The sequence below is a fragment of the Pseudorca crassidens genome, chromosome 7 (assembly GCF_039906515.1).
Source record: "Pseudorca crassidens isolate mPseCra1 chromosome 7, mPseCra1.hap1, whole genome shotgun sequence".
Lineage (NCBI taxonomy): Eukaryota > Metazoa > Chordata > Mammalia > Artiodactyla > Delphinidae > Pseudorca > Pseudorca crassidens.
The window spans coordinates 55,162,176-55,188,147 of NC_090302.1; the positions used below are offsets into that span (position 1 = coordinate 55,162,176).

Below are 25,972 nucleotides of genomic sequence, written 5' to 3' on the forward strand. Positions count from 1 at the left end.
GCGTCGGCGTCGCCGCCGGCAGAGGGATTCTGGGTAACGGCCCCCCCGGCTGGGGCGGCTGGCTCCGCGCAGTAGGTTCCGCTCACGGGAAGTCTGTTGGCAGTGGGGATTGTAGGGCCGGGGGTAGCCGGACATGGAGCAGCCGTGGCCGCCGCCAGGACCTTGGAGCCTCCCTCGGGCAGAAGGTGAGGCTGAGGAAGAGAGTGACTTGGACGTGTCCCCCGGTTCTCCTCGCTACCCGCAGCTGCCCGGAGGCGGCACCCAGGTGAGAAGGGGCCCGTGTTCTGCGGGGGGATGGAGAGGAGCCGTCACCAGGCCCCCAGAGCCCTCTGTCTCTGCGACCCTCTTCTGTGCCCTGTTCTGAGCCCCCACCTCCCCCTTCTCCCGCCCCCGACTCCCGACCCCCAACCTCGGGCGTCGGGAGCCTGAAGCCATCCCATCACTTTGTAGCATCTACTGAGGTCTTCGAAGAGGGTCTGGCCATATAGCCCCAACCTTCACCTCCACGCACACCTTTTCACCTTGGCTAATTCCTCACCCTTGGAAGAAGTTTCTCCCCTCCACCCGTCTTCTGACGGTACCCAGATTTGGGACAACTCACTCTATAACATTGACCCTTTGTCCTCTTGTGCCTGCTCTAATCCGAGCACTTTATTCTTTTGAAGGCACTAATATTTGTGCACAGTTGATGGGAACAGTGAATGGTTGTGTTTCAATAATTCACTGAGCTCCTGACATAAAGATTTGAGATCCAGTTTATTTCACTGACTTTTGACATCTGAGCAAATTCTGTAAACCTTGCTATTGATGCTGGCGTAAATCTCGCCCATTCGCGTGGCCATTTTCCCCTTACGTTTCTGATTTTAGTTTTGCTTCACACGATTCTTCAGTAAAAATATATAGGCACACGTTTGCGTTTTCCTTCAGACTTCTTCCTCAGATTCCTGCCGCTACTTGTGGTTTTCAGCCCAGCCTTCTTTCCTCTGAAACTTATCCAAATGTGATATACTGCCACTTAGGATTTTCTTGGTCCTATCTTAGGGAGTGCTTAGGTACTCATATCACCTTGTCCCGGTTTTTCTCCTAACCTGAGTGTTTTCGAAGTATATTTCAGGATCACGGACTAAACACTAATAGGTTCAATGAAATGGATTATAGGTATTTGCCTTCTAGGCTTCTTGCAAAATGGGATCCCCCAGGGCTTAACTGAATTAAAACTGTTTTTCTCTAGACTCATCTTGCTAGCTGTTAATGAAAATGAGTGATTTAAATTGTTTGCCAATAAGTGTAGGGTCATCGATCCTATGCCCAGCTCACAGGGTTGGTTGGCTGCACAGAGAAAAATGCTGTTTCATAACCACAGACTGTACTTCGGCCAGCCAGTCACTGGGAAAGTACAAGACATTTTTTTAGGAGGACAGAATGAGAGTTGATAGGTTGGTAGTCACCCACTAATTATGGATCACTGGTGTCATCTTTATGTACAAAATGTGTTATATAAGCACATAATGAATGTGTTACAGAGATAGAAAAAGAATGAACAACAGCTGCCATTGTCAGTTTTGAAGGAGTATAGAGAGGATAGAAAGGTCTCAAGAATTTCACTGCATTGTGGTTGAATCTAAAGAGTAACCTAAGAGAAACTGAATTTTAAAAATAGCTGTATATTAATTTATAAGCTTATTTAGCTGAAAGGAATTTTAGAAATGATTAGGCTTAAATCCTACATTAAAAGTGATTTCCCTGAGGCCATGTAGCTAGGCAGTGGCAGAATTAAAACTAGAATCCACTTCTGACACCTAGTACAGTGTTTTTTCCCACCTACTGTACTGCCCATCCTGTGATGTAATGTAAAATTTTATTTGTCTGAAACTAACTTTGAATGGTACTAAGATTTGCAAAATGATTTCTAATCCTAAATTAGTTCATGTGTTTATAACAAACCTACTTACTTGTCTTGCTGGATTTAAGTTTTAGAACTTAAGTTTTTCTTTTGGAATATTTGGAAAGAATAAAATATTTAATTCAGTTTATAAACATTTTATAATCTTTATAAAAACAGCCTTGGTGTAATTTTACCAAATATAGGGAAACTAGCTATATTAATGTCATGTGTGATATATAGTTCTGAGATCCAGTTAAATGCAGTTTGGAACTTAGAGATCCTGTTTGGGAATTTTTTTTATGTAAAGTTACATTAGTAGACCTTAATGCTAACAGTTCTTTTTTCAAATCTTTGTTTATTAAAATATAATCAATCATCTCAATACATGTTGGATAGTTTACTCAAATGCCCAAACATAGTCTGTGTAGTCTGTGCAGAAGGATATAAACATAAATCATTTTTAGAATTTAGAAATAAGATTTCTGTGTTTGATTTGAGAGGTGATTTGAGAATTTGCTCCCGCATAATTTGACAATGCAAGATATTTCCATTTGTCCTTACCTTTCTTAGTATTTCTTTGTCTTTTCTTACAAAATAAATTATATAGCTTCTTTTTTCTCCTCTTCCTAGTCCCTTTTTAAGCATAGCTAGTCTGCAGTTATTCTTAACCCTATTCTAAGGTAGCAAAAAGTAAAAATAAATACCTTACTTGGTTGGTTAGGACCAAGTGGTATCTGGGCTCCAAACCTGCTAAACAAGTAAAACATCTGAATAGCAAGTGTCCACATTCCCTCCAATAGAAATCTAAGTTTGCCTGAAGACTTAGCTAAAAAAGAAGCCTTGCATGCTACTTGTCTTAGAATTCCTAACCACCACTAGTCTATTCCAAGAAGTCGAGTCGTTTATTCATCTAAGATTTATTGCATTCTAGCCCCTCAAGAAGCTGATAGTTAAACAAATAAGCACAGTATTGTGTGAAAACACCACTGTAGAAATATGCATAACTTGGGTGGAGAGGGACAGGGTAAGAGGGAAGGGACATAATGCTGGAATCTGGGATGGAGATAGGAGGTTTAGGGATGGGGGAGTTGTCACATTGAATGGGGTGGAGGGGTGGGAAGGGGATGTAAACAATAAGCAAACAAGTAGAAGAGTGACTAGGACTGAGTCTAGAGAGATAATAGGAAGTGAGATCATGAGGGACCATGCCATGCCACAGAGTTTGCGCTTTATCCCAAGACTCTAAGAATCAGTAAAATTATCATATTTGTTTCTTGGAGAAATCACTCCAAGTCTAGAAGAGTAGAGAATGGCTTGAAATGAGAAAGAGTATATTTATATAATTAAAGTGTGAAATTACAAGGGCTTGAATAGTGATGCAGATAAGGGAATAGATTGGAGTAAAATTATTCTGAATACCTAGTTTGAAATTGATCTACATTTTGGCTAAGAAATCATAAAGAATGTGCCTTTAGCTTTCGTTTGATAGAACTGAGGAATATAAGGAATTAAACATCCGTCACGATGCTTTACACGTGGTGGTTCAACAAACGTTAAAAGTGGGCTTCCCTGGTGGCACAGTGGTTAAGAATCCACCTGCCAGTGCAGGGGACACAGATTCGATCCCTGGTCTGGGAAGATCCCACATGCCGCGGAGCACCTAAGCCCGTGTGCCACAACTACTGAATCCTGTGTACCCAGAACCCGTGCTCTACAATAAGAGGAGCCACCGTGATGAGAAGCCCGCGCACCACAAAGAAGAGTAGCCCCCGCTTGCCGCAACTAGAGAAAGACTGCACGCAGCAACAAAGACCCAGTGCAGCCAAAAATAAATAAATAAAATAAGTTTATTTAAAAAATTTTTAAAAATAAATGTTAAAACTAATTACTGTTGATTCTTAGTAGAACAGAGTCACCACCTAACAAAACTTAGAAGCTTTTGCACAGCAAAGGAAACCATAAACAAGACGAAAAGACAACCCTCAGAATGGGAGAAAATATTTGCAAATGAAGCAACTGACAAAGGATTAATCTCCAAAATTTACAAGCCGCTCATGTAGCTCAATATCAAAAAAAAAACAACCCAATCCAAAAATGGACAGAAGACCTAAATAGACATTTCTCCAAAGAAGATATACAGATTGCCAACAAACACATGAAAGAATGCTCAACATCATTAATCATTAGAGAAATGCAAATCAAAACTACAGTGAGATATCATCTCACACCGGTCAGGATGGCCATCATCAAAAAATCTACAAACAGTAAATGCTGGAGAGGGTGTGGAGAAAAGGGAACCCTCTTGCACTGTTGGTGGGAATGTAAATTGATACAGCCACTATGGAGAACAGTATGGAGGTTCCTTAAAAAACTAAAAATAGAACTACCATACGACCCAGCAATCCCACTACTGGGCATATACCCTGAGAAAACCATAATTCAAAAAGAGTCATGTACCAAAATGTTCATTGCAGCTTTATTTACAATAGCCAGGACATGGAAGCAACCTAAGTGTCCATCAGCAGATGAATGGATAAAGAAGATGTGGCACATATATACAATGGAATATTACTCAGCCATAAAAAGAAATGAAATTGAGTTATTTGTAGTGAGGTAGATGGACCTAGAATCTGTCATACAGAGTGAAGTAAGTCAGAAAGAGAAAAACAAATACCATATGCTAACACATATATATGGAATCTTAAAAAAAAAAAAAGGTCATGAAGAACCTAGGGGCAAGATGGGAATAAAGACACAGACCTACTAGAGAATGGACTTGAGGATACGGGAAGGGGGAAGGGTAAGCTGGGACAAAGTGAGAGAGTGGCATGGACATATATACACTACCAAACGTAAAATAGATAGCTAGTGGGAAGCAGCTGCATAGCACAGGGAGATCAGCTCAGTGCTTTGTGACCACCTAGAGGGGTGGGAGGGAGGGAGACGCAAGAGGGAAGAGATGTGGGGACATATGTATATGTATAACTGATTCACTTTGTTATAAAGCAGAAACTAACACACCATTGTAAAGCAATTATACTTCAGTAAAGATGTTAAAAAAAAAAACAGAGTCACCAGGGTGTACCAGTGACTTTTTTTTTTAAACAACTTTGTCTGTTTTGATTAGGATTAAGTTAAAGGTTATCTATCTGATGTAGTCAGTTTTAAATAGAAATTTCCAATAATAACAACTCAGATTACCAAGGATTGGGATAACACAGAGAGAAAATAGAAACCAAGAAGTGATTACTTCTAAATAAAAGGTTCTTTGAGTGAAGAACTTGCAAAGCAAAGCTCTATAGAGGTCTGCTTTTCACCATGTTGAGTGATAAGATGATGAACTAGATTTAAGCTTTTGTTCTTATTATTCTGTTTCAGGATTATGAAGACTATAAATCAAATGTTTGTTGAGGTCCCGCTGTATGCAGGACACTGTGCTAGTTGCCAGGCTTTTTGTTGCTGTTAGTTGTCAGGGGAGAGGCACAAATTAACAACAAAGCTTAGAGTCTAGTTGATGAAACAAGGTCTATAATATAAAACTCTTAACTGCAAACACAGAAGGCTGGATACCTGTGTACCAAAAACATTGTACAGAAATCCGTGACTAATAGAAATTTGAACTGTGCTACATAAACATACCTGTTCTGTTGCCTTCTTCATTTCTTAAAAATACTGTTTTGTTTTGTTTTTTAATACAGATATATAGCCATGGAATTGAAATGGCTTGCCAAAAGCAGAAAGAGTTTGTGAAGAGCTCTGTGGCGTGCAAATGGAATCTCGCTGAAGCTCAGCAGAAACTTGGTAGCTTAGCACTGCATAACTCTGAGTCCTTGGATCAGGAACATGCCAAAGCACAAACAGCAGTATCAGAACTGAGGCAACGGGAAGAAGAATGGCGGCAGAAAGAAGAGGCTCTAGTACAAAGAGAGAGAATGTGTCTGTGGAACATGGATGCCATTAGCAAGGATGTTTTTAATAAGGTACTCTCTTTTATTGGACCGTAATGAAAGAAGGAAAGACTGAAGTGTTTGTACAAACCAGTTGTGCATATCTGTTAACAAAGCAACAGAATCTTATAAACAGTATTCAGTGTTGACAGTTTAGGAAAAGTGATTGTTACAGAAATGTGTTATCCCCAGTAGTGTCTAATGTGGGTAGTCCTTAATCCAATTATATGGCTACAGCATAGCACACTGAATATAAGCATGGGTTCTGGAGTCAGACTGCCTCAAATCTCAACTTTTCACAGGCTGGCTTTTGACCTTGGGCAAGTCACTTCTCTAAGGCTCAGTTTCATCAACTATAAAGAGTGGGTATGAAAACTAAATAAGGTAACATCTTAAAAGTAGATAGCATGGGGTCTGGTATGTGGTAAAGTTCAGATGTTACCAGTGCTGTCTCATGTTGCTATGCTTATCAGCTTGCTTTCAATTTTGTAACACTAATGTATAGTTACTGGTTTTATCAAATAAAACAAAGTCTCTCACTGTTATTTACCAGTATGTATTTAGTAAACCTCAGACAGTAATCTGGTCTTAGTGTTACAAGCATTATTGCTGAAAGGAGTAGTAAAATACTTTTGCCAAGTTAGTTTATTAAGAGCGGTCTTCTGTTTCTCACTGGATTACGTATATAGGCCTTATTCTTTGACTTTTGTATCTGAAAAAGAAGTGGGCAATGAAATAAAGTCATTTTCATCTAATGTCTAAAGTAGTACTCTTTCTATTTGTACTAAACTTAACTCTCAAGACTTAGGTATGGACTGCTCATTCTTGTCTAAGTCCGCATTCAGTTTATCTTTAACCGTCATTATTCTCTACACGTAGTGTTTAACACTACTCGTTTCTGCTCTGGCATCCACTCTCAGCACTCCCCCCGAAGCACCTTTAATTTCCTTCCCCTGGACTAGCTCTGGTCCTGCTACAGCAATAAGTAATACACACAGGTAAATGTCTAGTACCACTAGCCCTATCAGTACTTCTTTCTTTAATGGAGATAAATTGTAAGAGTACAACATGCTTCTTGTAAAAAACAAAAACGTAAACCTGTAAAGTAGAATTGAAAGGCTTCCTTCATTTCCATTTCCCAGAGATGACCACTGTTAACAATGAGTCATATCTTTCTAGACTTTTTCTGTGATTGTACTAATTTATATATTTTTCTTTCCCCTCAACAGAATAATTCTTTCACTGAATGACTCGCTGTCTCTGTATATGTTGTTCTAAGGGATGTGTCATCTTAAGTATTACTTTATTTCTGGTTTGCATTTATACCCCAAAACTATTTAAAATAGTTTTTTTATTCCAGAGGGAATTGTCAAAACAATGTTTCTTTGTTTATAAAGTTAATGTCTCTTCTGTTAACACAGTGGTCACAAAGAAAATATTTTTCTCTCTTCTTTTAATTGTTTTTTTTTAAAGTTGGATTCTAACATAGCTTACATTTATACCACAAATTAATTAGGACTCTCTTTATGTTCCAGTCATTTGCTCAAAATCGTACATTGATTTTGTCTGGGAGCTTGAGACTTGAGAGGACTGGTCTAGGTCTGCGCTGTCCAACTTGATAGCCACTAGCCACATGTGCCATTGAGCACTTGAAATGTGGCTAGTCCGAATTGAGATGTGCTGTAAGTGTAAAATACACGCCAGATTCCGATGGCTTAGTATCAAAAAAAGTAAAATATTCCATTAATAATTTTTTTGTGTTGCTTACATGTTGAAATGATAATATGTTGGATATGTTGGGTTAAATAGATATGTTATTAATTTCATCTGTTTCTTTTGCTTTTTAATGTGGCTGATAGGAAACTTTAAATTACATTTCTGGCTTGGATTATATTTCTATTGGACAGTGCTGGTCTAGATGGAGAATATATAAAGAAAAAAATGCTTTTATTTTGAAATATGTAAACTTGTGTGTTTCCTGATTGTAAACTGTCAGAGAGCTAGTTTTCAATTTTCATTTTTGGCAGTGATGATCTCAAGGTTTAAACATGATCACATAATGTTCTGAGAAATTGTTCTGCCAGTTTTTCTGGCCAGATAAAAACTTCATCTTCGTCTGTTTTATGACTTATTTAACTGAAAAGAAGCACTTCCTTAATAGAAATTTGTACTTGATTTCAGAATCGAACTGTTTAGCCTCTCCTAAAAAAAGTTTACAGCAAAGGTCTGTTTTAGGTTTATGTCTTATCAGAAATTTTGTTGTAACTATACTCTATATGCTTTGAATTTCTGAGTTTGTTTCCAGCAAGAACTCCAAAGATGACAGTAGAGCTGCAAATATTTGATGGAAATGAATAATGCAAAACATAAATTATGCATGTAAAGGATCTTTCTATACCTGCCTTTGATAGGGAAATTCAGTTTTACAGAAGAGTTAATTCATTTGTTTTTCTCTGTTGATTTCTAAAATAATTGTATAATTTTCTACATATATATCACTTTAAATAAGACTAATGAAACTTCATTACAAGAAAATTTTAATTTTTTTTTTTTTTTTTTTTTTTTTTTTGCGGTACGTGGGCCTCTCACTGTTGTGGCCTCTCCCGCTGCGGAGCACAGGCTCCAGATGCGCAGGCTCAGCGGCCATGGCTCACGGGCCCAGCCGCTTCGCGGCATGTGGGATCTTCCCAGACCGGGGCACGAACCCATGTCCCCTGCATTGGCAGGCGGACTCTCAACCACTGCGCCACCAGGGAAGCCCAAGAAAATTTTAATTTTTAACAGAGTTTTACAGATGAATTTAATGATGTAATATGAGTTTACTACATCACCTTTTTATAGTGTGTATGCGAAAGATTGCTAGGCATTCAATAAGTGAGAAAGAAAATCCAATTAGAATATAAAATCTGATTTTAACTTCAAAATTTTTTCCTTAGAGTTTTATTAATCAGGATAAAAGAAAAGAAACAGAAGATGAAGATAAATCAAAATCATTTATGCAGAAACATGAGCAGAAAATCAGACATTTTGGTAAGTCTACTACTTGAGTTTCCTTCTTTTGTAATGTTTGGTATCATAAATATGTGTACAAAAGGTGGATTTATAAAATGGGGACCAAAAAGAAGACGAGTGACAAACTCCAGTTGCATAGCTGCTTCTGGCACAGTTGTATAGCTCTTGTTTTAGACTTTTTTTTGGTCGTAAAAAAATAGAGTGACAGAGTAAACTGAATTGTGAAGAAAAGCAAAACCCTCTAAAACATGGTCTTTTTTACTACCTAGATTCTTTCCATTTCCCAACTAGTCTTTGCTTTTGTCTTTTTTCATCTTTGCTTCCTTTGTATCTGATTATTTTATGGTTGTAAGATTAGCATTCATTTTTTTCAGGTTTTGGATATGATGCTATACAATTTATGTAGATCCTTCAACTGTTATTCAGATAAATAATAAGTAATAGAATATAATTTATAATAAATAGTAAGTAATAGAAATACATATACAAAGAACTGAAAAATAGTTTTCTCTGTTGGGGAAAAGCAGTGGGATGGGGGTTGATTTTAGTGAAAGCTTCCCAGAGGAGAAACGTCTGAGTTAGATTATAAGGAACGTGTAAGAGTTCTCCATGTAGATAAGGGAGGCAAGGCAACAGCATGTCCAAAGGCAGAGTCGGGAAACAGTATGCTATGTTCTAAGAATTATAAGCAGTGACAATACTGCTGGAGTGAAAATGCTACTGGGAAGTATATATGTGTCAATTTAGTAAACATAGTTTTTATTTGGAGTATGTTAATAAGCTATTTAAATGACATTTTGAGACCTTTTTCCTATTGGTGTTTCTCTCCCAAAGTATTTAGAATTTCATTCATCCTTATGTCAGTATAACGGATACTACTTTAGATTTTTTTCCTTTTTTTGCAGTTTATTCATAGAATTATTTCATAAAGTTTATTCATAAAATTTATTCATTTTTCTCATACTTTTTATTTTTAAATAAATTTATTTATTTTTGGCTATGTTGGGTCTTCGTTGCTGCGTGCGGGCTTTCTCTAGTTGTGGCGAGCGGGGGCTACTCTTCGTTGCGGTGTGCGGGCTTCTCGTTGCAGTGGCTTCTCTTGTTGAGGAGCATGGGCTCTAGGCGCACGGTCTTCAGTAGTTGTGGCTCGCGGGCTCTAGAGCACAGGTTCAGTAGTTGTGGTACACGGGCTTAGTTGCTCCATGGCATGTGGGATCTTCCCGGACTAGGGCATGAACCTGTGTCCCCTGCATTGGCAGGCAGATTCTTAACCACTGCACCACCAGGGAAGCCCTCATACTTTTTATTTTTAAAAAGTGAAATAAGTTACGTATTCTGTTTAATTCAAGAATAGTGTCTGAAGAAGTAAGCGAAGTTTATTTTTGCAAATATTATCATTCCAGTATTATTTATAATAGAAAAAATGGATATACAGTCATCCCTTGGGTAGATGTTAAAATGTTAAAATCTTTAAGTAAGCGGACCCCTGAATTATAAGAATAAAAAGCAAAAATTTTGTAAATGCATCTTAGTTGTGATAATGTGAGTTGCAGCTCCCACCTACAGCCCTTATTTCCCAGGCCTGCGCGTTCTGTAGGAAAAGGAGTACCATGTACTGATTACTCTTTCAGAGCATGATGCATCTGGTAGAATAGCATCCCTCAAGGTGCTTTCACACAGCTCGCATTCTGTAGGCCAGTTGCTTTGGAGCCATGGGAAACCTAGTGCATGTAAAATAGTTCCCTCACTTTTGCTATAAACTGAGTGCTGTGGTCAGAAAGAATTTTATTTGGGAAAATATCCCTACCTCACTAGGTGTAGTAACCCACCTGGCACTATAATTATGTGGGTCTTCAATAAAACATTTCACTATCCTATAAAACCTACTGCTTCTGTGTAGTAATGTTCATAAGACCAGTGAATTTCGTGAGCCTGTTGTCTTCATTTCTTTTGCTGTAAATTGAGTTTGGGGATCAAGAAATAATGTGGTATGGGGAACAACTCATTTAGTAAGACCACAGATGCATTACTGGTAGAAGCATGGCAAAGAGGGAGGGCAATACCAGATCTCAAATGGTCTTGTTCAAGTGAGGAACCACTGGTTCCTCCAAAATGAAACGGGACCAAGATTATCAACCTATTACTTGATGGTTGGCTGGTCCTTCCAGCTTGATGGTTGGCTGGCCTCTTCAATATTGAGGTTTCAGCACTGGTTTCTGCTACTGGTAAATTAGGTATTCAGTGGCTAACCTGGAATACCCTTGATGAAGAGATCCCATGCTGTTGAATCTCTGCATAATCTCAAATATACCAACCACCATGACTCCTTAGTTTATAAAATATTGTACAAACAATCAGATGGCTGTGGAAATATGTGACTAATAAACAGTTGTTTTGCCATTGCATGAGTGGGCTTCCATGTCTCATCCTTTAATACTAACCAGAGCCTTACTGTCTTCAAAGCCAACCAGACCTGACAGCCATTCCCAGATTCACATTGTGCCTGTTTCTTAGTGGAAATACACTTGACTTTTCGCTTTGGGCAAGGTATCCTACTTGCCACAGCCCATTGGATCCCCAGAAATGTTACTAAGGTAGTAAGTAGGCTCCCAAAATTTTCCTGTGTTTTTATTTCCCACTTTCTGGCATGTTTGTTTGTATCATACCGAGACAAATGGGATACCTGCTCCTTCTTGCTCACCAAGTTCCATCAGAGTGCAGTAGACCAGTTTGCAGTCATGTGGGATGATGAGATAGTCAAAGTCTCTGGGGACTAAATTATGGCACAGAGTTGATGGAGAGACCTGAGGCAAGACAGTGAAAGTTTAATAATTGTCCCACCTGGGTGGAAGCAGATGTTTCTGGAGTTGTGTGCTTGTTGTAATAGAGGAAAAAAAGGCATTTGTCAGAATAATGACTACATTCATATAATCCTTTGAAGTAAACGCATTTGGAATAGCAGCTGTGATTAGAGCTTCTAGCTGGAGGCTTTCCAAACTTGGTTTGCATTCCAGACTCTTGGAAGACATGGGCCTAGAACATGGGAGGTTGTGAAGGGCTGCAAAGGCTTGACACTGTACTACTTTGTGGTCTCATGCGTATGTATATTCTTCAGACTTCCTCCTAAGTTTCCCTTATGGTATCTTTTGATATTTTTTGACTGTCTTTCTTATATTGCTTTTATTACCCCTTGTAATTAGATGGAATTTACCATCTAATGATTAATGGTACAACCATGTCATGGAATATTGTGAAGTACTGATTTTTTCTCCCATATTTATGTTTACTTATTAATTTAGTTAATTCATGTTTTATAAATATAAAATACCAATTTAGAAATAAAGTCTGTTTTCTTTTAAACTTCACAGAACAGTTTTCTTCAAAGTCATATGCATCTTTGACATCACTGTCTTTATGATGATCAGAGCTGATTTTTGGTGATCTAACACAGTTTTTCATGGCACATCATCTGTTCACTTCCAACCAAAGTTAGCTGTGATTCAGCATTTTTTTGAATCTGTGTGGGATGTTGCCACTGGAGATTTTGTTAAAAGCTGTAAATATTTGCATAGATACTATGTTAGAATCAGTTGTGCTGTAGGTGGATATTCAGTCTCTTCAATGTAATCACTTACATATTGCTTTTCAAAAACACAGCAGTATCCTATTTTTGAAAAACATTTAATAAAAGTACTCTTAGAATGTGAAGTGAAATGAGTAGGAAATTAATATGTATGATATGATTCTAATTTTGTTTCTCTAAAAGTCATTAAAAAATAAGCCAGAGGGAAAAATACATCAGAATGTTAACATTGATTACCTCTTGTAAGCATTGCAGGTGGTTTTTATTTTCTGGATTTTTCGAATTCTTCACAATGAATATACTTTATTTTTATAATCTGAAAAAAATATTTTTAAAGAGTTTATCCTAAGAATTCAAGGATGGCTTAACATTAGAAGACTCATTAATGTGATTCACCATATTAACAGATTGCAATAGCATAACCACAGGACTTAGTGATAAGTTTGATGTGGGAGGAATGGAAATGTCAGAAGAATCTCTGAAATACCTGATTGGGTGACATGGAACCTAGGAAGCAATGTAGATGGGCAGGGAGAGAAGAATGGGTTCATTTTCAAATAAGATGAGTTTATGTGCAGGCATGTAGGTAGAAGTAGCTGTCTGGTGGTAGGTGATTGGGAATACAGGAGATCTGGAGCTCAGGATATATTGAAAAATAGGTCATATATCATTCATTAAGAAGTTCACAACCTAGTTGGGAGGTTTTTGGTATATTGACAAATTAAGATACTTAGTATAATTCAAAGGATTGAAATCTTATCATTCTATCAGTATAATGAAAAAAGGAAAGGGAAATAAATAATGAAGTGTATTTGGGGACCATTTTAGGAATCAGATGGAATATTGAGAGCTAAAGGGTGGATTGGGATTTAGACATTCACCAGAAAAAAATATATGGGTGAAGATACATAATTAAAATATTTTAATTTGTCAAAGTAAGGTTTTTCAAGCATTCAGAGAAGTTGGTTGGCTAGTTTAAATGACTAGATTATCCTTAACCAAAAGATTAGCTTAGGGCTTCCCTGGTGGCGCAGTGGTTGAGAGTCTGCCTGCCGATGCAGGGGACACGGGTTTGTGCCCCGGTCCGGGAAGATCCCACATGCTGTGGAGCAGCTAGGCACGTGAGCCATGGCCACTGAGCCTGCGCGTCTGGAGCCTGTGCTCCGCAACAGGAGAGGCCACAACAGTGAGAGGCCCGCGTACCACAAAAAAAAAAAAAAAAAAAAAGGATTAGCTTAATATTTGATGGATGAATGAATGAATGAATTGTTCATATTGTGTTAATAATACCTAGTATTTATCAGGTGTTTACTTTCTGTCAGGTACTGTTTTAAGTGCTTTATATGTATTAACTCCTTTAGTCCTCACAAAAATCCTATGAGTTATTTGCTGTTTTTAGCCCTCTTTTATACATGGGGAAATGTAGGCATAGAGGTATAATAGAACTTGCCCAAGGTGTGGTAAGGCCAATACTTGAACCTAGGCAGTTTAGTCCTAGAGTCATCATGTTAGATTGTGTTACTCTCCATTTGATTTTAAGTTTCTTTATAAATTCCAAAGTAATATGTGTACTTTCTGGTATGTTCTGTTCACTAAGCCATTGATTCTCTTGATATATTTTGTTCATAAAATTCCACACTCTTCCCACAGAGGTCTTAATGGACTACCTGTAATGTAACTTCTCAATTTCATAATAATTTAGTATGCATTTTTGAAATCAAGTATTGACAATTATTTTTCAGATAAAGAAAAGCTAAGTTAAGTGTTAATTTTGTCTCAGTTATTAAGTAGTTTAAAACCTTTAACGTTTAGTGACACCCTTCTTCACGGCCCCTACAAGTGTCACTAACCCTTTCGTATATATCTTTCCTGCAAAAGAAACCAGAATGGGTAGGAATTTGGTGCCTGAGTAAGTCACAATGCTGCCCATGGAGAAGTAAACGGAGAAGCAGTGATCTCTCTGAATGGTTGATAGAGTTAAAAATATTCCCTCTTCAGAAGTTTAACAAAGCTAAGGCAAAATTGCTTTATAGGATTTATTTTATGGCTTCAGGTATAAGAAATAGAATTATGCTTTCTTTAGCTCTGACCACAGAAATTATTAATTAGATTCTTTATATAATTTGAGAAGTAGTTTAAAGTAACTTAAATAATCATTGTTTCTCAAAATTTAAAATGACCTAGTCACTGTATCCAAAGTGTTGGGGAAGTAACTCTCTAAAGCTTGTACAACTCTTTATGAGAAAATGCTAAAATGCTTTTTTCCAATTTTTTAAATGAGGAAAAAAAATCATTATTTTTATTTAATTTCCATGTGTTGCTGTGTATTTCTCAGAAAGACATTTGTCCTCAGTTTTGTTTTTACTTGTGTTCTGATGTGGAACTTCAGAAGTTCATTTTGTGTCTAGAGGAAAGATTTATTGCCAGACTATTGAGATAGCCTTATAAAATTTCCATGATGACTCAGTAACTTTCTTGGTTGGACGAGTCTAAATAAAGCTCAACACTTTGCTGGTTCTGTTAATTACTTGGGTGGTATCAACTTTTTGACCAAATTTCTTAACTAATTTGGGTAAAGATGACAGTACACCTTTAGTAGTATTTGGACTGGTTTGGTATTCTGAAGCAAAATGGCAGCTATTTTCAAATATGCTTAACTAATTTTAAAAAGATTTTGTTTTCTATGTATAAACAGTCATCATGACTAAATGGTTAACATCACTAAAATGGTTAGAGTATATTTACTATTATAACACTTACTGGATTGGTTTCCCATGCTGTTGACATTTTACCATATTATCTTAGACATATTTTAATAAATTAGAAGAAATGTAGTTTTTCTGAATCTTTTATTAAGTCTTTGTTTGCTCAGTGTAGTTTCTTGAGGTTTTGCTTTCTTATGCATCTTTCTAACAGAAAAATTTGTATTCTCTGAATAAATAATATTGAATCTCCTGAAATTATCTGTACTTACTTTAGCCTAGAATGACCAGGAGTCTCTATTTGCCTGGGACTTCGGGCATTCCCCAGATGTAGAACTTACGGCTTTAAACCAATCACCCTACTTTAGCCTGACATTATTTGAAATAAAGTTTGCTATGAATTTTGAAAGCTATTTCCAATATGCTGGGTATTGCTTTCTTATTGCTCTTCATTTGCTCTTTTACCATAACATACTGCTATGGTAATGTGAGTTGTCTTTAAAGAGAATCATTTTAAAATACCATTTCTTTGCTTACAAGAGGAAAGTATTTGACATTCATGGTTTAATTCTTTTTTTTACAGGTATGTTAAGTCGATGGGATGATAGTCAGAGATTTTTGTCTGACCATCCATACCTTGTATGTGAAGAAACTGCTAAATATCTTATTTTATGGTGTTTTCATCTAGAAGCTGAACAGGTATCATGTGAAACTTGAATTTCTGGGAACATTAGTGGAATTCTGATTTACTTTTTTCTTTTGTTTTTTCCGTTACTTTAAATGAAAGTAGGAAGGTCATTAAATGAAATTATAATTTTGTTTTGTTTTCACATCTACTTGAGCTTACTGTTGGAATTTTTTTTAGTTATTTCAGTTAGCATAGGGAAACTTGTTTCCAATGTGCTTTCCCTGCCTGCCTGCCCCCTCACCTCTCTTGTTCCCATGTATTGATACTATAAACCTTTTTCTTTTTTAACCTATTTAAAAATCATATTTTAAAAATCCAAATAGTAATCACAATATTAAATATATTTCTTATAATTTTAATCTGTTACTTTCAGAAAGGGGCTCTGATGGAACAAATAGCACATCAAGCAGTTGTAATGCAGTTTATTATGGAAATGGCCAAAAACTGTAATGTGGATCCAAGAGGATGTTTTCGCTTATTTTTCCAGAAAGCCAAAGTAAGTAGCTATTTGGTATTGTTAAATGGGAAGGCTAGGTTTTAGCTGAGACCTCTTTTGTCCATACACATCAATGGAAGCCATCCAACCAGGATGCCACAGGCTAAATTCTGTAGATTTTATAAGGAAAAGAAAAATTATATTGTTGTTTTCATGCTAATATAGATTTAAAGGAGCTATATAAGAAGCTATACTATACAGCATGTATGTGAAATTGAGAGCCATTCACATGAATGTATGTATTCAGGAAAATTAGAGGAATGGTTAAAAAAAATCTGTAGTACACAGAATATTATGCAGCCATCAAAATTATATTTATGAAAAGTTTTTAACCTGAGAAAATGCTTTGCTATAAAGTCAAAAGAAGTGATACATGTTTATATATACAGGATGAAGTCAGCTATATTAAAGAAAAATAGGTATGTCTAGAAAGATTAAATAACATTTCACACTCACTAAATTTACTAATTTAAATTATTACTATAATTTAAAAGTTGTACAAGAAGTAGAGCAATAAGAATTCACATGCACTGACTCTAGGAGTATAAATTGGTATAACCTCTTTGGAAAATTTCCTTGTAAAGTTGAACAAGACAAGTGCTTACAGCGAGAAATTATCCAAGGTATATACCCTAGAGAAAAATGTCTCAACATGTGGTCCAGGGACACTTGAGGGTTTTCAAGACCCTTTCCATTAGTCCTGAGTCAAAACTATTTTCATAATAATACTAAGATGTTATTTGCCATTTTCACTCTCATTCTCTCATCAGTGTACAGCATAGATTGATACAGAAGCAGATGTGTGAATACAGCTATCTTCTGTTAAGCCAGACTTCTCACTAAATTGTTTGTTTTGAAAATAGTTTTTTTTAAAAAAAGTATGTTATAAATGTTAACATGTAATGAGTTTGTTATTATATTTCAGTTAATATATATTTAATTCCTCAGTTTTAATTTCTAACACATAAGTATTGATAGATATAGCCCGCATAAACAGGAACTCTTTAGGTTCCTCAATAATTTTCAAGAGTATGAGGGAGTCCTTTGACTATAAAGTTTGAGAACTGCTGCCCTAGAGACACTCATGTATGTGCTTAATAGAATTGTTCATAATAGCAAAAAGTCTGGGAACAACCCAAATGTCTGTTAACAGTAGAATGAATAAATTGTGGTATATTCATTTGGTAATATACTAATCAGCATTGGCATGGATAAAAAGACAAGAAAGCAAAAAAAAACCAAGTCTTAGAATGATATATCTGGTATCATTTTTTTAATTTTATATTTTTTATAAAGTTCAAAAACAAGCAGAACTAAATATATTGTTGATGATACATAAATTTTAAGCAGTAAAACTGAAGAGGCAAAGGAGTGATTAGGACAAGTTACAATAATGGTAACCTCAGAGAGAGATGGAATGCTCTTTGAAACTCATCTCTAAGATACTAGTAATGATCTATTTCCTAATTTTTGTGGGTACATAGTGGGATTTTTGCCCAATAAATTGTACGTAAATATTTTACATGCTCTTTTTTGCATATATGATACATTTTAGCATACACAGTTAGAAGTTAGAAGGAAATATACCGAAAGTTTAATTTTGATTATACCTGCGTCGTAGAAGTATAAGTGATTTCCATTTTCTTTTTCATATACTACAGTCAACATATTTCCTTTTATAGAGAAAAACATTGTGTTTTTAAAATAAAAAAAAGTAGTGTGGCAGCAGTCCTACCTTCTACTTCTACTGTTAAAATACAAAATTTTCCCAAGACAGTAGTTTTAATGAGTAAACAATTTTTTAAAAAAATAAACTTATTTATTTATTTATTTTTGGCTGTGTTGGGTCTTTGTCGCTGTGCGCGAGCTTTCTCTAGTCGCAGTGAGCAGGGGCTACTCTTCGTTGTGGTGCGCGGGCTTCTCATTGCGGTGGCTTCTCTTGTTGCAGAGTACAGGCTCTAGGTGAACAGGCTTCAGTAACTGCAGCACGCAGGCTCAGTAGTTGTGGCACCCAGGCTTAGTTGCTCCACGGCATGTGGGATCTTCCCAGACCAGGGCTCGAACCCGTGTCCCTTGCATTGGCTGGCAGATTCTTAACCACTACACTACCAGGGAAGCCCTTAATGAGTAAACGATTGAGTTGGTATTTTAGTTAGGCTTCTGATGACTATTCTAAATTTTCACTTGACACATAGGCATTAAAAAAAAAAAATCATACTTTCTTTTTTCATCTTACATTAATGGATATGTTTGAACTAGTGCTTAATAAGATAATGGAACATAGTCAAACTATATGTATCCTTGAAATTTACTTTGACAAAATAGAACTGAACAGCTATGCAGTCTTAGATCTTAACATTGTGCTCTTAATAATTTCTTTTAAATTAAGGAATAACTTTCATGAGGTGCTTGCTTTGTGCCAGGTATTATTCTAGGCACTTTACATGGATTAACTCATTAAATCCTCATAACATTTTATAAGGATTTTTATTTCTTTTTTACAAACGAGAAAATTAACATAGAGAAACTGAGCAAGTGACCCATAGGTTGCTTAATAAAACAAAAATCAATCAAGTCTCTCTAGATCTAAATCCCTAGGCCTTAGGCATGAAGTAAGGTCAGCAGTTGTGTCACTTGATTCCTTTAATGGTTTGCTACATAACCATTTCAGAAGGACTACTTTTGGATATGAAGGCTAACATTGCATGTGTCCACACGAGTACCATATATTGACTAAAGTGAAATGCTATAATATAATTAAAGAAATGATTCCTAAATTCTTAAAAAGACAGAATGGCAGCACAGAACATTGTCTGCATTATTTGTATAGATATTGATGCTAGTAACTAATCCATAGGTTTTAATCCAGTTACACAACGTAAACTACATTAAAGAAAAAAATCGCACTGCAGACGAATGGGCCCATTGATATTCAGGAATGAGACTTCGACAAAATCTCTTCCACCACTTGAACTTAAATTCTGTGATCTATTGTGTAGGATGTGCTCTGTGTCATTTTTTAATCTGCAAAGGAAACGTTTATAATTGGAGGCTACTGCCAAAAGGATGTTTTGCGTTAAGAATTTTGCTTTATATTATATACACCTTGGGAGAGAATTCCCTTCCCTCAACATAACTCATCGTACTTTTTTCTTTCCATAATCTTGAAAAGAAGGTACTTCCTTAACTAAAACACTAAGGTATTTTCATAACGAAGTTGAATGTTGAGTTTAATTGGCTTTCATGGCTTTTACAAATAGGGATTTTAGGGTCAGAGAATTACTAATAACAATAATAGTGTTCCCTCATTAATTGGTAGAGAATTAGAAGGTTTAAAGAATATCCCTTGGCTGTTGCTTGGCAGTGGGAAGAGGAGAGGAGAAAATGAGAGGTTAAATGAGGACTATTTTGGATCCTGTCAAGAATATAGATAAATCAAGAGAAATACAGAGGAAGCCTACCTTCTTTCATTTTATTAGTGTGTATGTGTAAAGACGGGTTGTTTCTTATTAGTTTGTTTTATTTTGCTGAAGCAGAGGGAAATGGAACAAACCAATCTTTAATATTCATATGAAACAGGCAGTTTTCAGAAATCTGACAGAGATCTTGGTGGTTTCTACGTTGAACCTATTCACCTCATCTTTACTTCTTCCACTTCAGGCCTAATATATGCTTGCTAGAGTTTACTCTGGTCTGGAAGTCTTGAAAAACACAGTCTTTATTTTTTGTGTTTTCTAGGCAGAGGAAGAAGGTTATTTTGAAGCATTCAAAAATGAACTTGAAGCTTTCAAGTCAAGAGTAAGACTTTATTCTCAATCACCAAGTTTCCAACCTATGACAGTTCAGAATAATGTTCCCCATTCTGGTGTTGGATCTATAGGTTTATTAGAATCCTTACCACAGGTAAGTTGGAAAAGTAAATATTTATTTTATAAATGTATTAGTTTACATAATTTTTGTTCTTTTGAACTTCTCTTTCTTCTTATACATTATATATGTGTGGTCATTTTAAATATTCTTGCCTCAAAAGATAACTCTGAGTTTCATCTCATGCCATGTTTTAGCATTAAATCTTGTTCATCTCTTAGGTATTTAGAGAGATACCAAATTCCACTCCTTTAAATACAGAAGGGATGAGGACCACCTAAGCATTCTTAAGGGCAAGTGTTACCTATTGATCATCTCAATCATAAACTTCTCAAGATGGCTCCTGAGGAACATCTCCATTCTAAGTAGAACTATACTGTTAAGATTTATTGAGATGAATTAGCTTCAAAGCATATGTCCAAGTAGCAACCAAGATGATCTGTTGCATGAGTTTAGTAGTATTATCTTTTTGAATGTTGGTGTTGCCTACCAGATGTAACATTTTACTACAAATTAATGTAACTTATGCTAAGCTGTTCTTTATGGTAATATTGGCCAACTCTTTGAGCCCCTTGGAAATCTGCTATTAGAATAAGCTAAAACCATGTCACTAGTGTGAAAGAATTTATGTCAAAGAGGAGGTTGGACCACAGGTCTGCCTGATTCTACTTAGGATTACTGTTTTAAGTTATTAAAAGTTACTGCCCATTTTGGTTCTAGTAGCATTTAAATTGAACCAGTCATCTCTCATTTCTCATTTTCAGGCCCTAAGATTTTAGGAACAGCTTTAGCCAGTTTAGCCTGTTGCCTACACAGTGAAAGGGAAGTCTCACTCAAAAGGCAGTGTGGGGCTTCCCTGGTGGTGCAGTGGCTGAGAGTCCGCCGGTTTGTGCCCCGGTTTGGGAAGATCCCACATGCCGCGGAGCGGCTGGGCCCGTGAGCCATGGCCGCTGAGCCTACGTGTCCGGAGCCTGTGCTCAGAGTGGTAGAAATTGAGATTTTCAATATCTTGACCTTATGTATCTATAATTTCACTATTCTGGTTATATGTATTGTAGGCCAAAGGGACAATTTAAGGAAAGCAATTGATCACATTCAACTCAGCCAAAAATATTATTTTCAAGGATAGAAATAATTAAGGTCCGATTTTTAAATAATTAGTAATGTTAACCCTTAGTTAGACATGTAAGCAATATTCTCTCTCAATTTGTCCTACACATTACCTCTTAATGCTGTTTAAATAAAATGAAAATTTTCTCTTCAGTTCTGTGAGAAATAGCCCATAGGGACGCAGTCTTTCCAAAGGAATTTTATGACTAAGTCTCTGTAAGTTCAACATATAAACCTCCTAAAACTAAGGTGTTACATAATGAATGCAGAGGAAAAGACTTTTGAAGGATGTTGTTGATTCTAAACGTAAGAGGGAAAAGATAAGATTTCAGCTAGATCCACAGAAACACTGTTATTTGAGAGAAGGATAAGATGATAGATAGGATAAGATGAGAGACAACCTGAGGGACTAAGTTGTCAACTGAGAGATTTGGAAGAAGAGCTTAACCATAACAATAACATCCCATTTTTATTATATCAGTTTATAAATTGCAAAACACTTTTACATGGTGTCTCATTTAATCTTCTCAAAAATGCTGTGACACATTTTCATTCATTTTATGGATGAATAAACTGAACCTCCTGGAGGTTAAGTAATCTACCTGAAGTCAATACAGTAAGTGATGGAGCTAATATGCTAATCCTGGATTTCTGTTCTACTCCATTGCTCATTCATTCTCCTACATCAGGGGTCCTCAACTCCCGGGCCGTTGACTGGTACTGGTCCGTGGCCTGTTAGGAACCGGGCCGCACAGCAGGAGGTGAGCGGCGGGCAAGCGAAGCTTCATCTGCTGCTCCCCGTTGCTTGTATTACCGCCTGAACCATCCCCCCACCCCTACCCCGGGCCAGTGGAAAAATTGTCTTTCACAAAACCGGTCCCTGGTGCCAAAAAGGTTGGGGACCACTGACCTACATCATAGAATATTGTTGAATCATATGCTAGAAATAGGACAAGACACTCAGTTGTGTGCTCTTGGGAGGAACTGGTCTCTGGGACAAGAAATGTTTTGAGTATGTTATTAGATGAGAATATAGGGTAATCAGTGGAATTTAAGTGTACATTAGGTTAGGTATATTGATTGCTTTTTGTTTTCTTAAGTCTCCTCATGATGATGTCTTCAGTTCTTAAGGAGGTGGGTAGATGAATTCTAGAGAATCTCTTTAGCCAGTTCTAATACTCAAAATTCTCCATGAAAATCTGGAGCCTAGTCTTAATAGAGAGTAATTGTAAGCTCTGTTCTGAAGGCCTTTGGAATTGGGCCTGGATGGTCAGAAAAGATCTTAGCACTCTGTTTCTTTGGAGAATGGGATAATGTAACAAGATTATTAATAATTTTTTATAAAACTTAAATTTGGATAACACTTTAGCTTTTAATCTTTTTTTAATTGACAGCAGTCTCGTGAAATAAGCCAAATACCATTATCATTAGCTTTGAGAGAACTAAACCAAGGCCTCTTGGACAGAGATATAAGTAACAGTTACCTTAGGCTTATCCTGTATACTAGCTTTTAATGTTATTAAATTTTGATGAATTATTTTCTCTTTGAGGATGGCATTATACTAAGTGGAAGAGGCAGGGTTAGAACTGAGGTCCAAAGTTATTTTAGTGTTCCAGACCTCAGTCAGTTATTTGTGCCACTTCCTTCATAAAAACCTGATTGAGAATAATCCAACTAACTTCTGGCTTACTTTTTGATTTTTACAATAAAAGAATCACAAAGTATTGTACTTTATTAAGGAGACCTTTTGAAAACCCTGCCTCCCTTTGGTATGGGGAGGTTTAAGATATCTATGCCCTGTGTGGACTGTTTTCCTCATTGATGTTTATTAAATAAGATAAACAGATGAAAGTAGGTGATACATAATAAAACTCTAAGTATGAGCAGATATTCAGAACAACTGATAAAACTGAATTCTTGGGGAAGAATTTCCTAAAGTCCTAGGTCTTAAGGGCTTAGGTCTCTATTCATGATGCTGTAATAATAATGGGTTTATTTTTGCATTTATTGAATAAAGTTTTCTGTTCCTAGTTTTAGAAATGAACAAATTAGAATGTTTTTGAGTTCTGCTGTTTAAAAAATAAACAAAACCTAAATTAAACTGTTCTTTTGTTTTCAACTTTTTAAATACCAGTCTAAGTACCTTTCAAAAGATTAACAATTTCTCACTTGGGTTTGTTTTAACCTTTGAGAAACCAAAATAGACTCTGAAGATAGCTATAATATTTACTTAGTAAATATATTTTTTCCTTATTCAAGTGTTTTTGTAATTTTAGTATTTACTGTTATAATTAGTAATCTTCGTAATACATATAATACATTGCTGGCTTAAAGCCATGTTTATCTTTTAAATTATCAGTAGCTATGTACATATAATCATATGGAAGATATAGTCTTATATGATTAAATAATTAAAATTATAGAGTTTTGTTAAACAGAGGAAAAGGTAGTGTTTATTACATTTCTATTTTTCACATACATCATTCTCTCTTTATCACATCTCTTTGGATTAAGTGGTAATAATCTATTTAATTTTTTTCTTTATCTTCTTGGGTTTCAACCCAAGTCTGACTTCAAAGTCCATCTTTTTTCCTGTTCTGCTATACTGCAGAGAAATAGAGAATGCAAAACTGAATATGCAACTGCATATACTGGCATAAAACTGATTATCATTCATTCATTCTTTTTTCTTTTCAGAATCCAGATTATCTTCAGTATTCTATCAATACAGCTCTCTGCAGTTTAAACTCAGTGGTACATAAAGATGATGATGAACCCAAAATGATGGACACTGTATAATTTGGTTAAGACTGCTGAAGCCAAGTGCTATTTTGTTACAAGAAAGGAAGAACTTGGCTATTTTCTTGACACTTTTATGGGTGCTGCACTTTATTTTTGTTCGGTTTTTGATGGGAGGGAAAACAAAGAGTACTGAAACGTTTTGTAAAATTTTTTTCATGTGCTGCTAGGTTTTTGTTTTTGTTTTTTTTTTTTTCTGAAGAGAGGAGTGGTACCACATGTTGCAAGAAGTCAAACTGGACATTATTTTGGTTTTTTTAGCTACTAAATTTGCCTTTAATCTTATTGTTCTCAATTTTGGAATCAAAGTATGAAAATCTGCACAAATGCAATGTTTACAAGAACTGGTTGATTCTAGGAGGCATCTGCTACAGTCTTTTTATATGGATATGTACATGTCCTACTCTACAAAAATGATTAAAGATAAAAATGTACTTGTATCCTATTGCTAATTTAGCTGTCAAATCTGGTGTTTCATCATATTAAAAGCAATAAATCAGTAGTTGATAATCTACTTTACTAAGTAAGTGGGGTGGTACAAATTAAAACAAAATATTTCTCCTTAAAATAATATTACATTTGTTTTTTCGGCACCATCAGTTAAATCCTTGACTATAATATCAATTTTATATAGATACTAAATTTATCCCCAAGTATTCTCAGAACTATATTCCTTAGTAGTTGATTTTACCCTGTTGACATTTTAATATTAGGGTTATATAGTGATATAAAAAGTGATAAAGCTAATACAGATTTTTTTTTTTTTTTACTGAGAGGAACTTCAATCTCACTCTTAATTTCTTTATTTGACATAGTCTGGGATCTCTCAGGGAGCAAGTTTTAAAAGAATACTAATGGCCTGTAAGAACAAATAGGGAAAAATAATCTGATTTTTAAAATTGTGGTTATTGTTTGTTTTACTCTGATATGGCCCAAAGACTTTTTTAAAAAGGCAAGAGAAATCTTTTGGAGCTAACTACATATTTCTAAGAATTTGGTGATCCTTACTGGTAATGATGGCTTTTACTACATGTCATTCCTCTCTTTAGCTCATTTACCATAGAATGCTTCTGAGCTTTACTACTTCCTATATAATTCACTTTAAATATGCCAGGATATTTGATTATTCATTTTATTTGGAATGAGATGACAATGTTAATTATTCTGTCCTTATTATTTGAGGATTAACCTTCTGACTTACAGGAACATGAGCTTTGATTTGAAACCAATGTAGTCTTTGGCTCAGTCCCATTGAGACTAGTAGCAAACATTTAGAAGATGACTAAATGGGATTTGGACTACGCGTCTCAATTTGAGAAGCCAGGTAACGCCAAGGGACCCACATGGTGATCAGACCTGTTATCTTGGCCTCATTTGCACCTTGTTTTAACTAATCTGAGGTGATAAGGCACTTAGTACCCATAGAAATGGACTGGAATTATTGAATCTACGTATGTAACATCACAATCTTCCTGGTTTTAAGAATAAAGCTGTTTTTGTGCTTTTGATATAAATACATACTCTATAATAAAATGTTTGACTAATTTATATGGTAGTATTCATCAGCCTGAATTTTTTTTTAACCAATGACCTAGTTATAGAAGTTTTTTTTGTTGTTGTTTTCTGTTTTGGAGCAAGCTCTTGCTTTTTCCTATCAAATGGAGAATGAACATAGGAATAAAATCCCCAGTTTCACAGAAATGTAACTTGAACCATTACTTTTCATTCTTCTCACTTTTCCCCAGGATTTGCCTGTAAGCTTTAAAATTGTTTTGAATTTCATTTTGCCTTAGGTTAGAGGTATTAAAAACTGAAGACTGGAAGGAGAGAAATTATCAACCAACTGAGTAAACTATTCCGGAAGGATTTTTTGGCTTTCCTA

At 35.8% G+C, this 25,972-nt stretch overlaps 1 protein-coding gene across 1 annotated transcript; it reads left to right on the forward strand.

The window, feature by feature from the left end:
* Positions 1 to 7: 7 nt before the first annotated feature.
* Positions 8 to 24,592, forward strand: CDC37L1 (cell division cycle 37 like 1, HSP90 cochaperone). The gene is made up of 7 exons (XM_067744303.1): positions 8 to 265; positions 5,584 to 5,865; positions 8,769 to 8,862; positions 15,713 to 15,828; positions 16,191 to 16,313; positions 20,052 to 20,216; positions 23,989 to 24,592. Exons 1-7 carry the CDS (start codon positions 134 to 136, stop codon positions 24,088 to 24,090), a joined length of 1,014 nt encoding a protein of 337 aa, XP_067600404.1. The 5' UTR covers positions 8 to 133; the 3' UTR covers positions 24,091 to 24,592.
* The last annotated feature ends 1,380 nt before the right edge of the window (positions 24,593 to 25,972 follow it).

Coding starts and splice junctions, on each gene's coding strand:
- CDC37L1 (XM_067744303.1), top strand. CDS start 134: ATGGAGCAGCCGTGGCCGCCGCCAGGACCTTGGAGCCTCCCTCGGGCA. Junction 16,314..20,051: donor TATTTTTCCAGAAAGCCAAA/GTAAGTAGCTAT, acceptor TGTGTTTTCTAG/GCAGAGGAAGAAGGTTATTT. Junction 20,217..23,988: donor TATTAGAATCCTTACCACAG/GTAAGTTGGAAA, acceptor TTTTCTTTTCAG/AATCCAGATTATCTTCAGTA.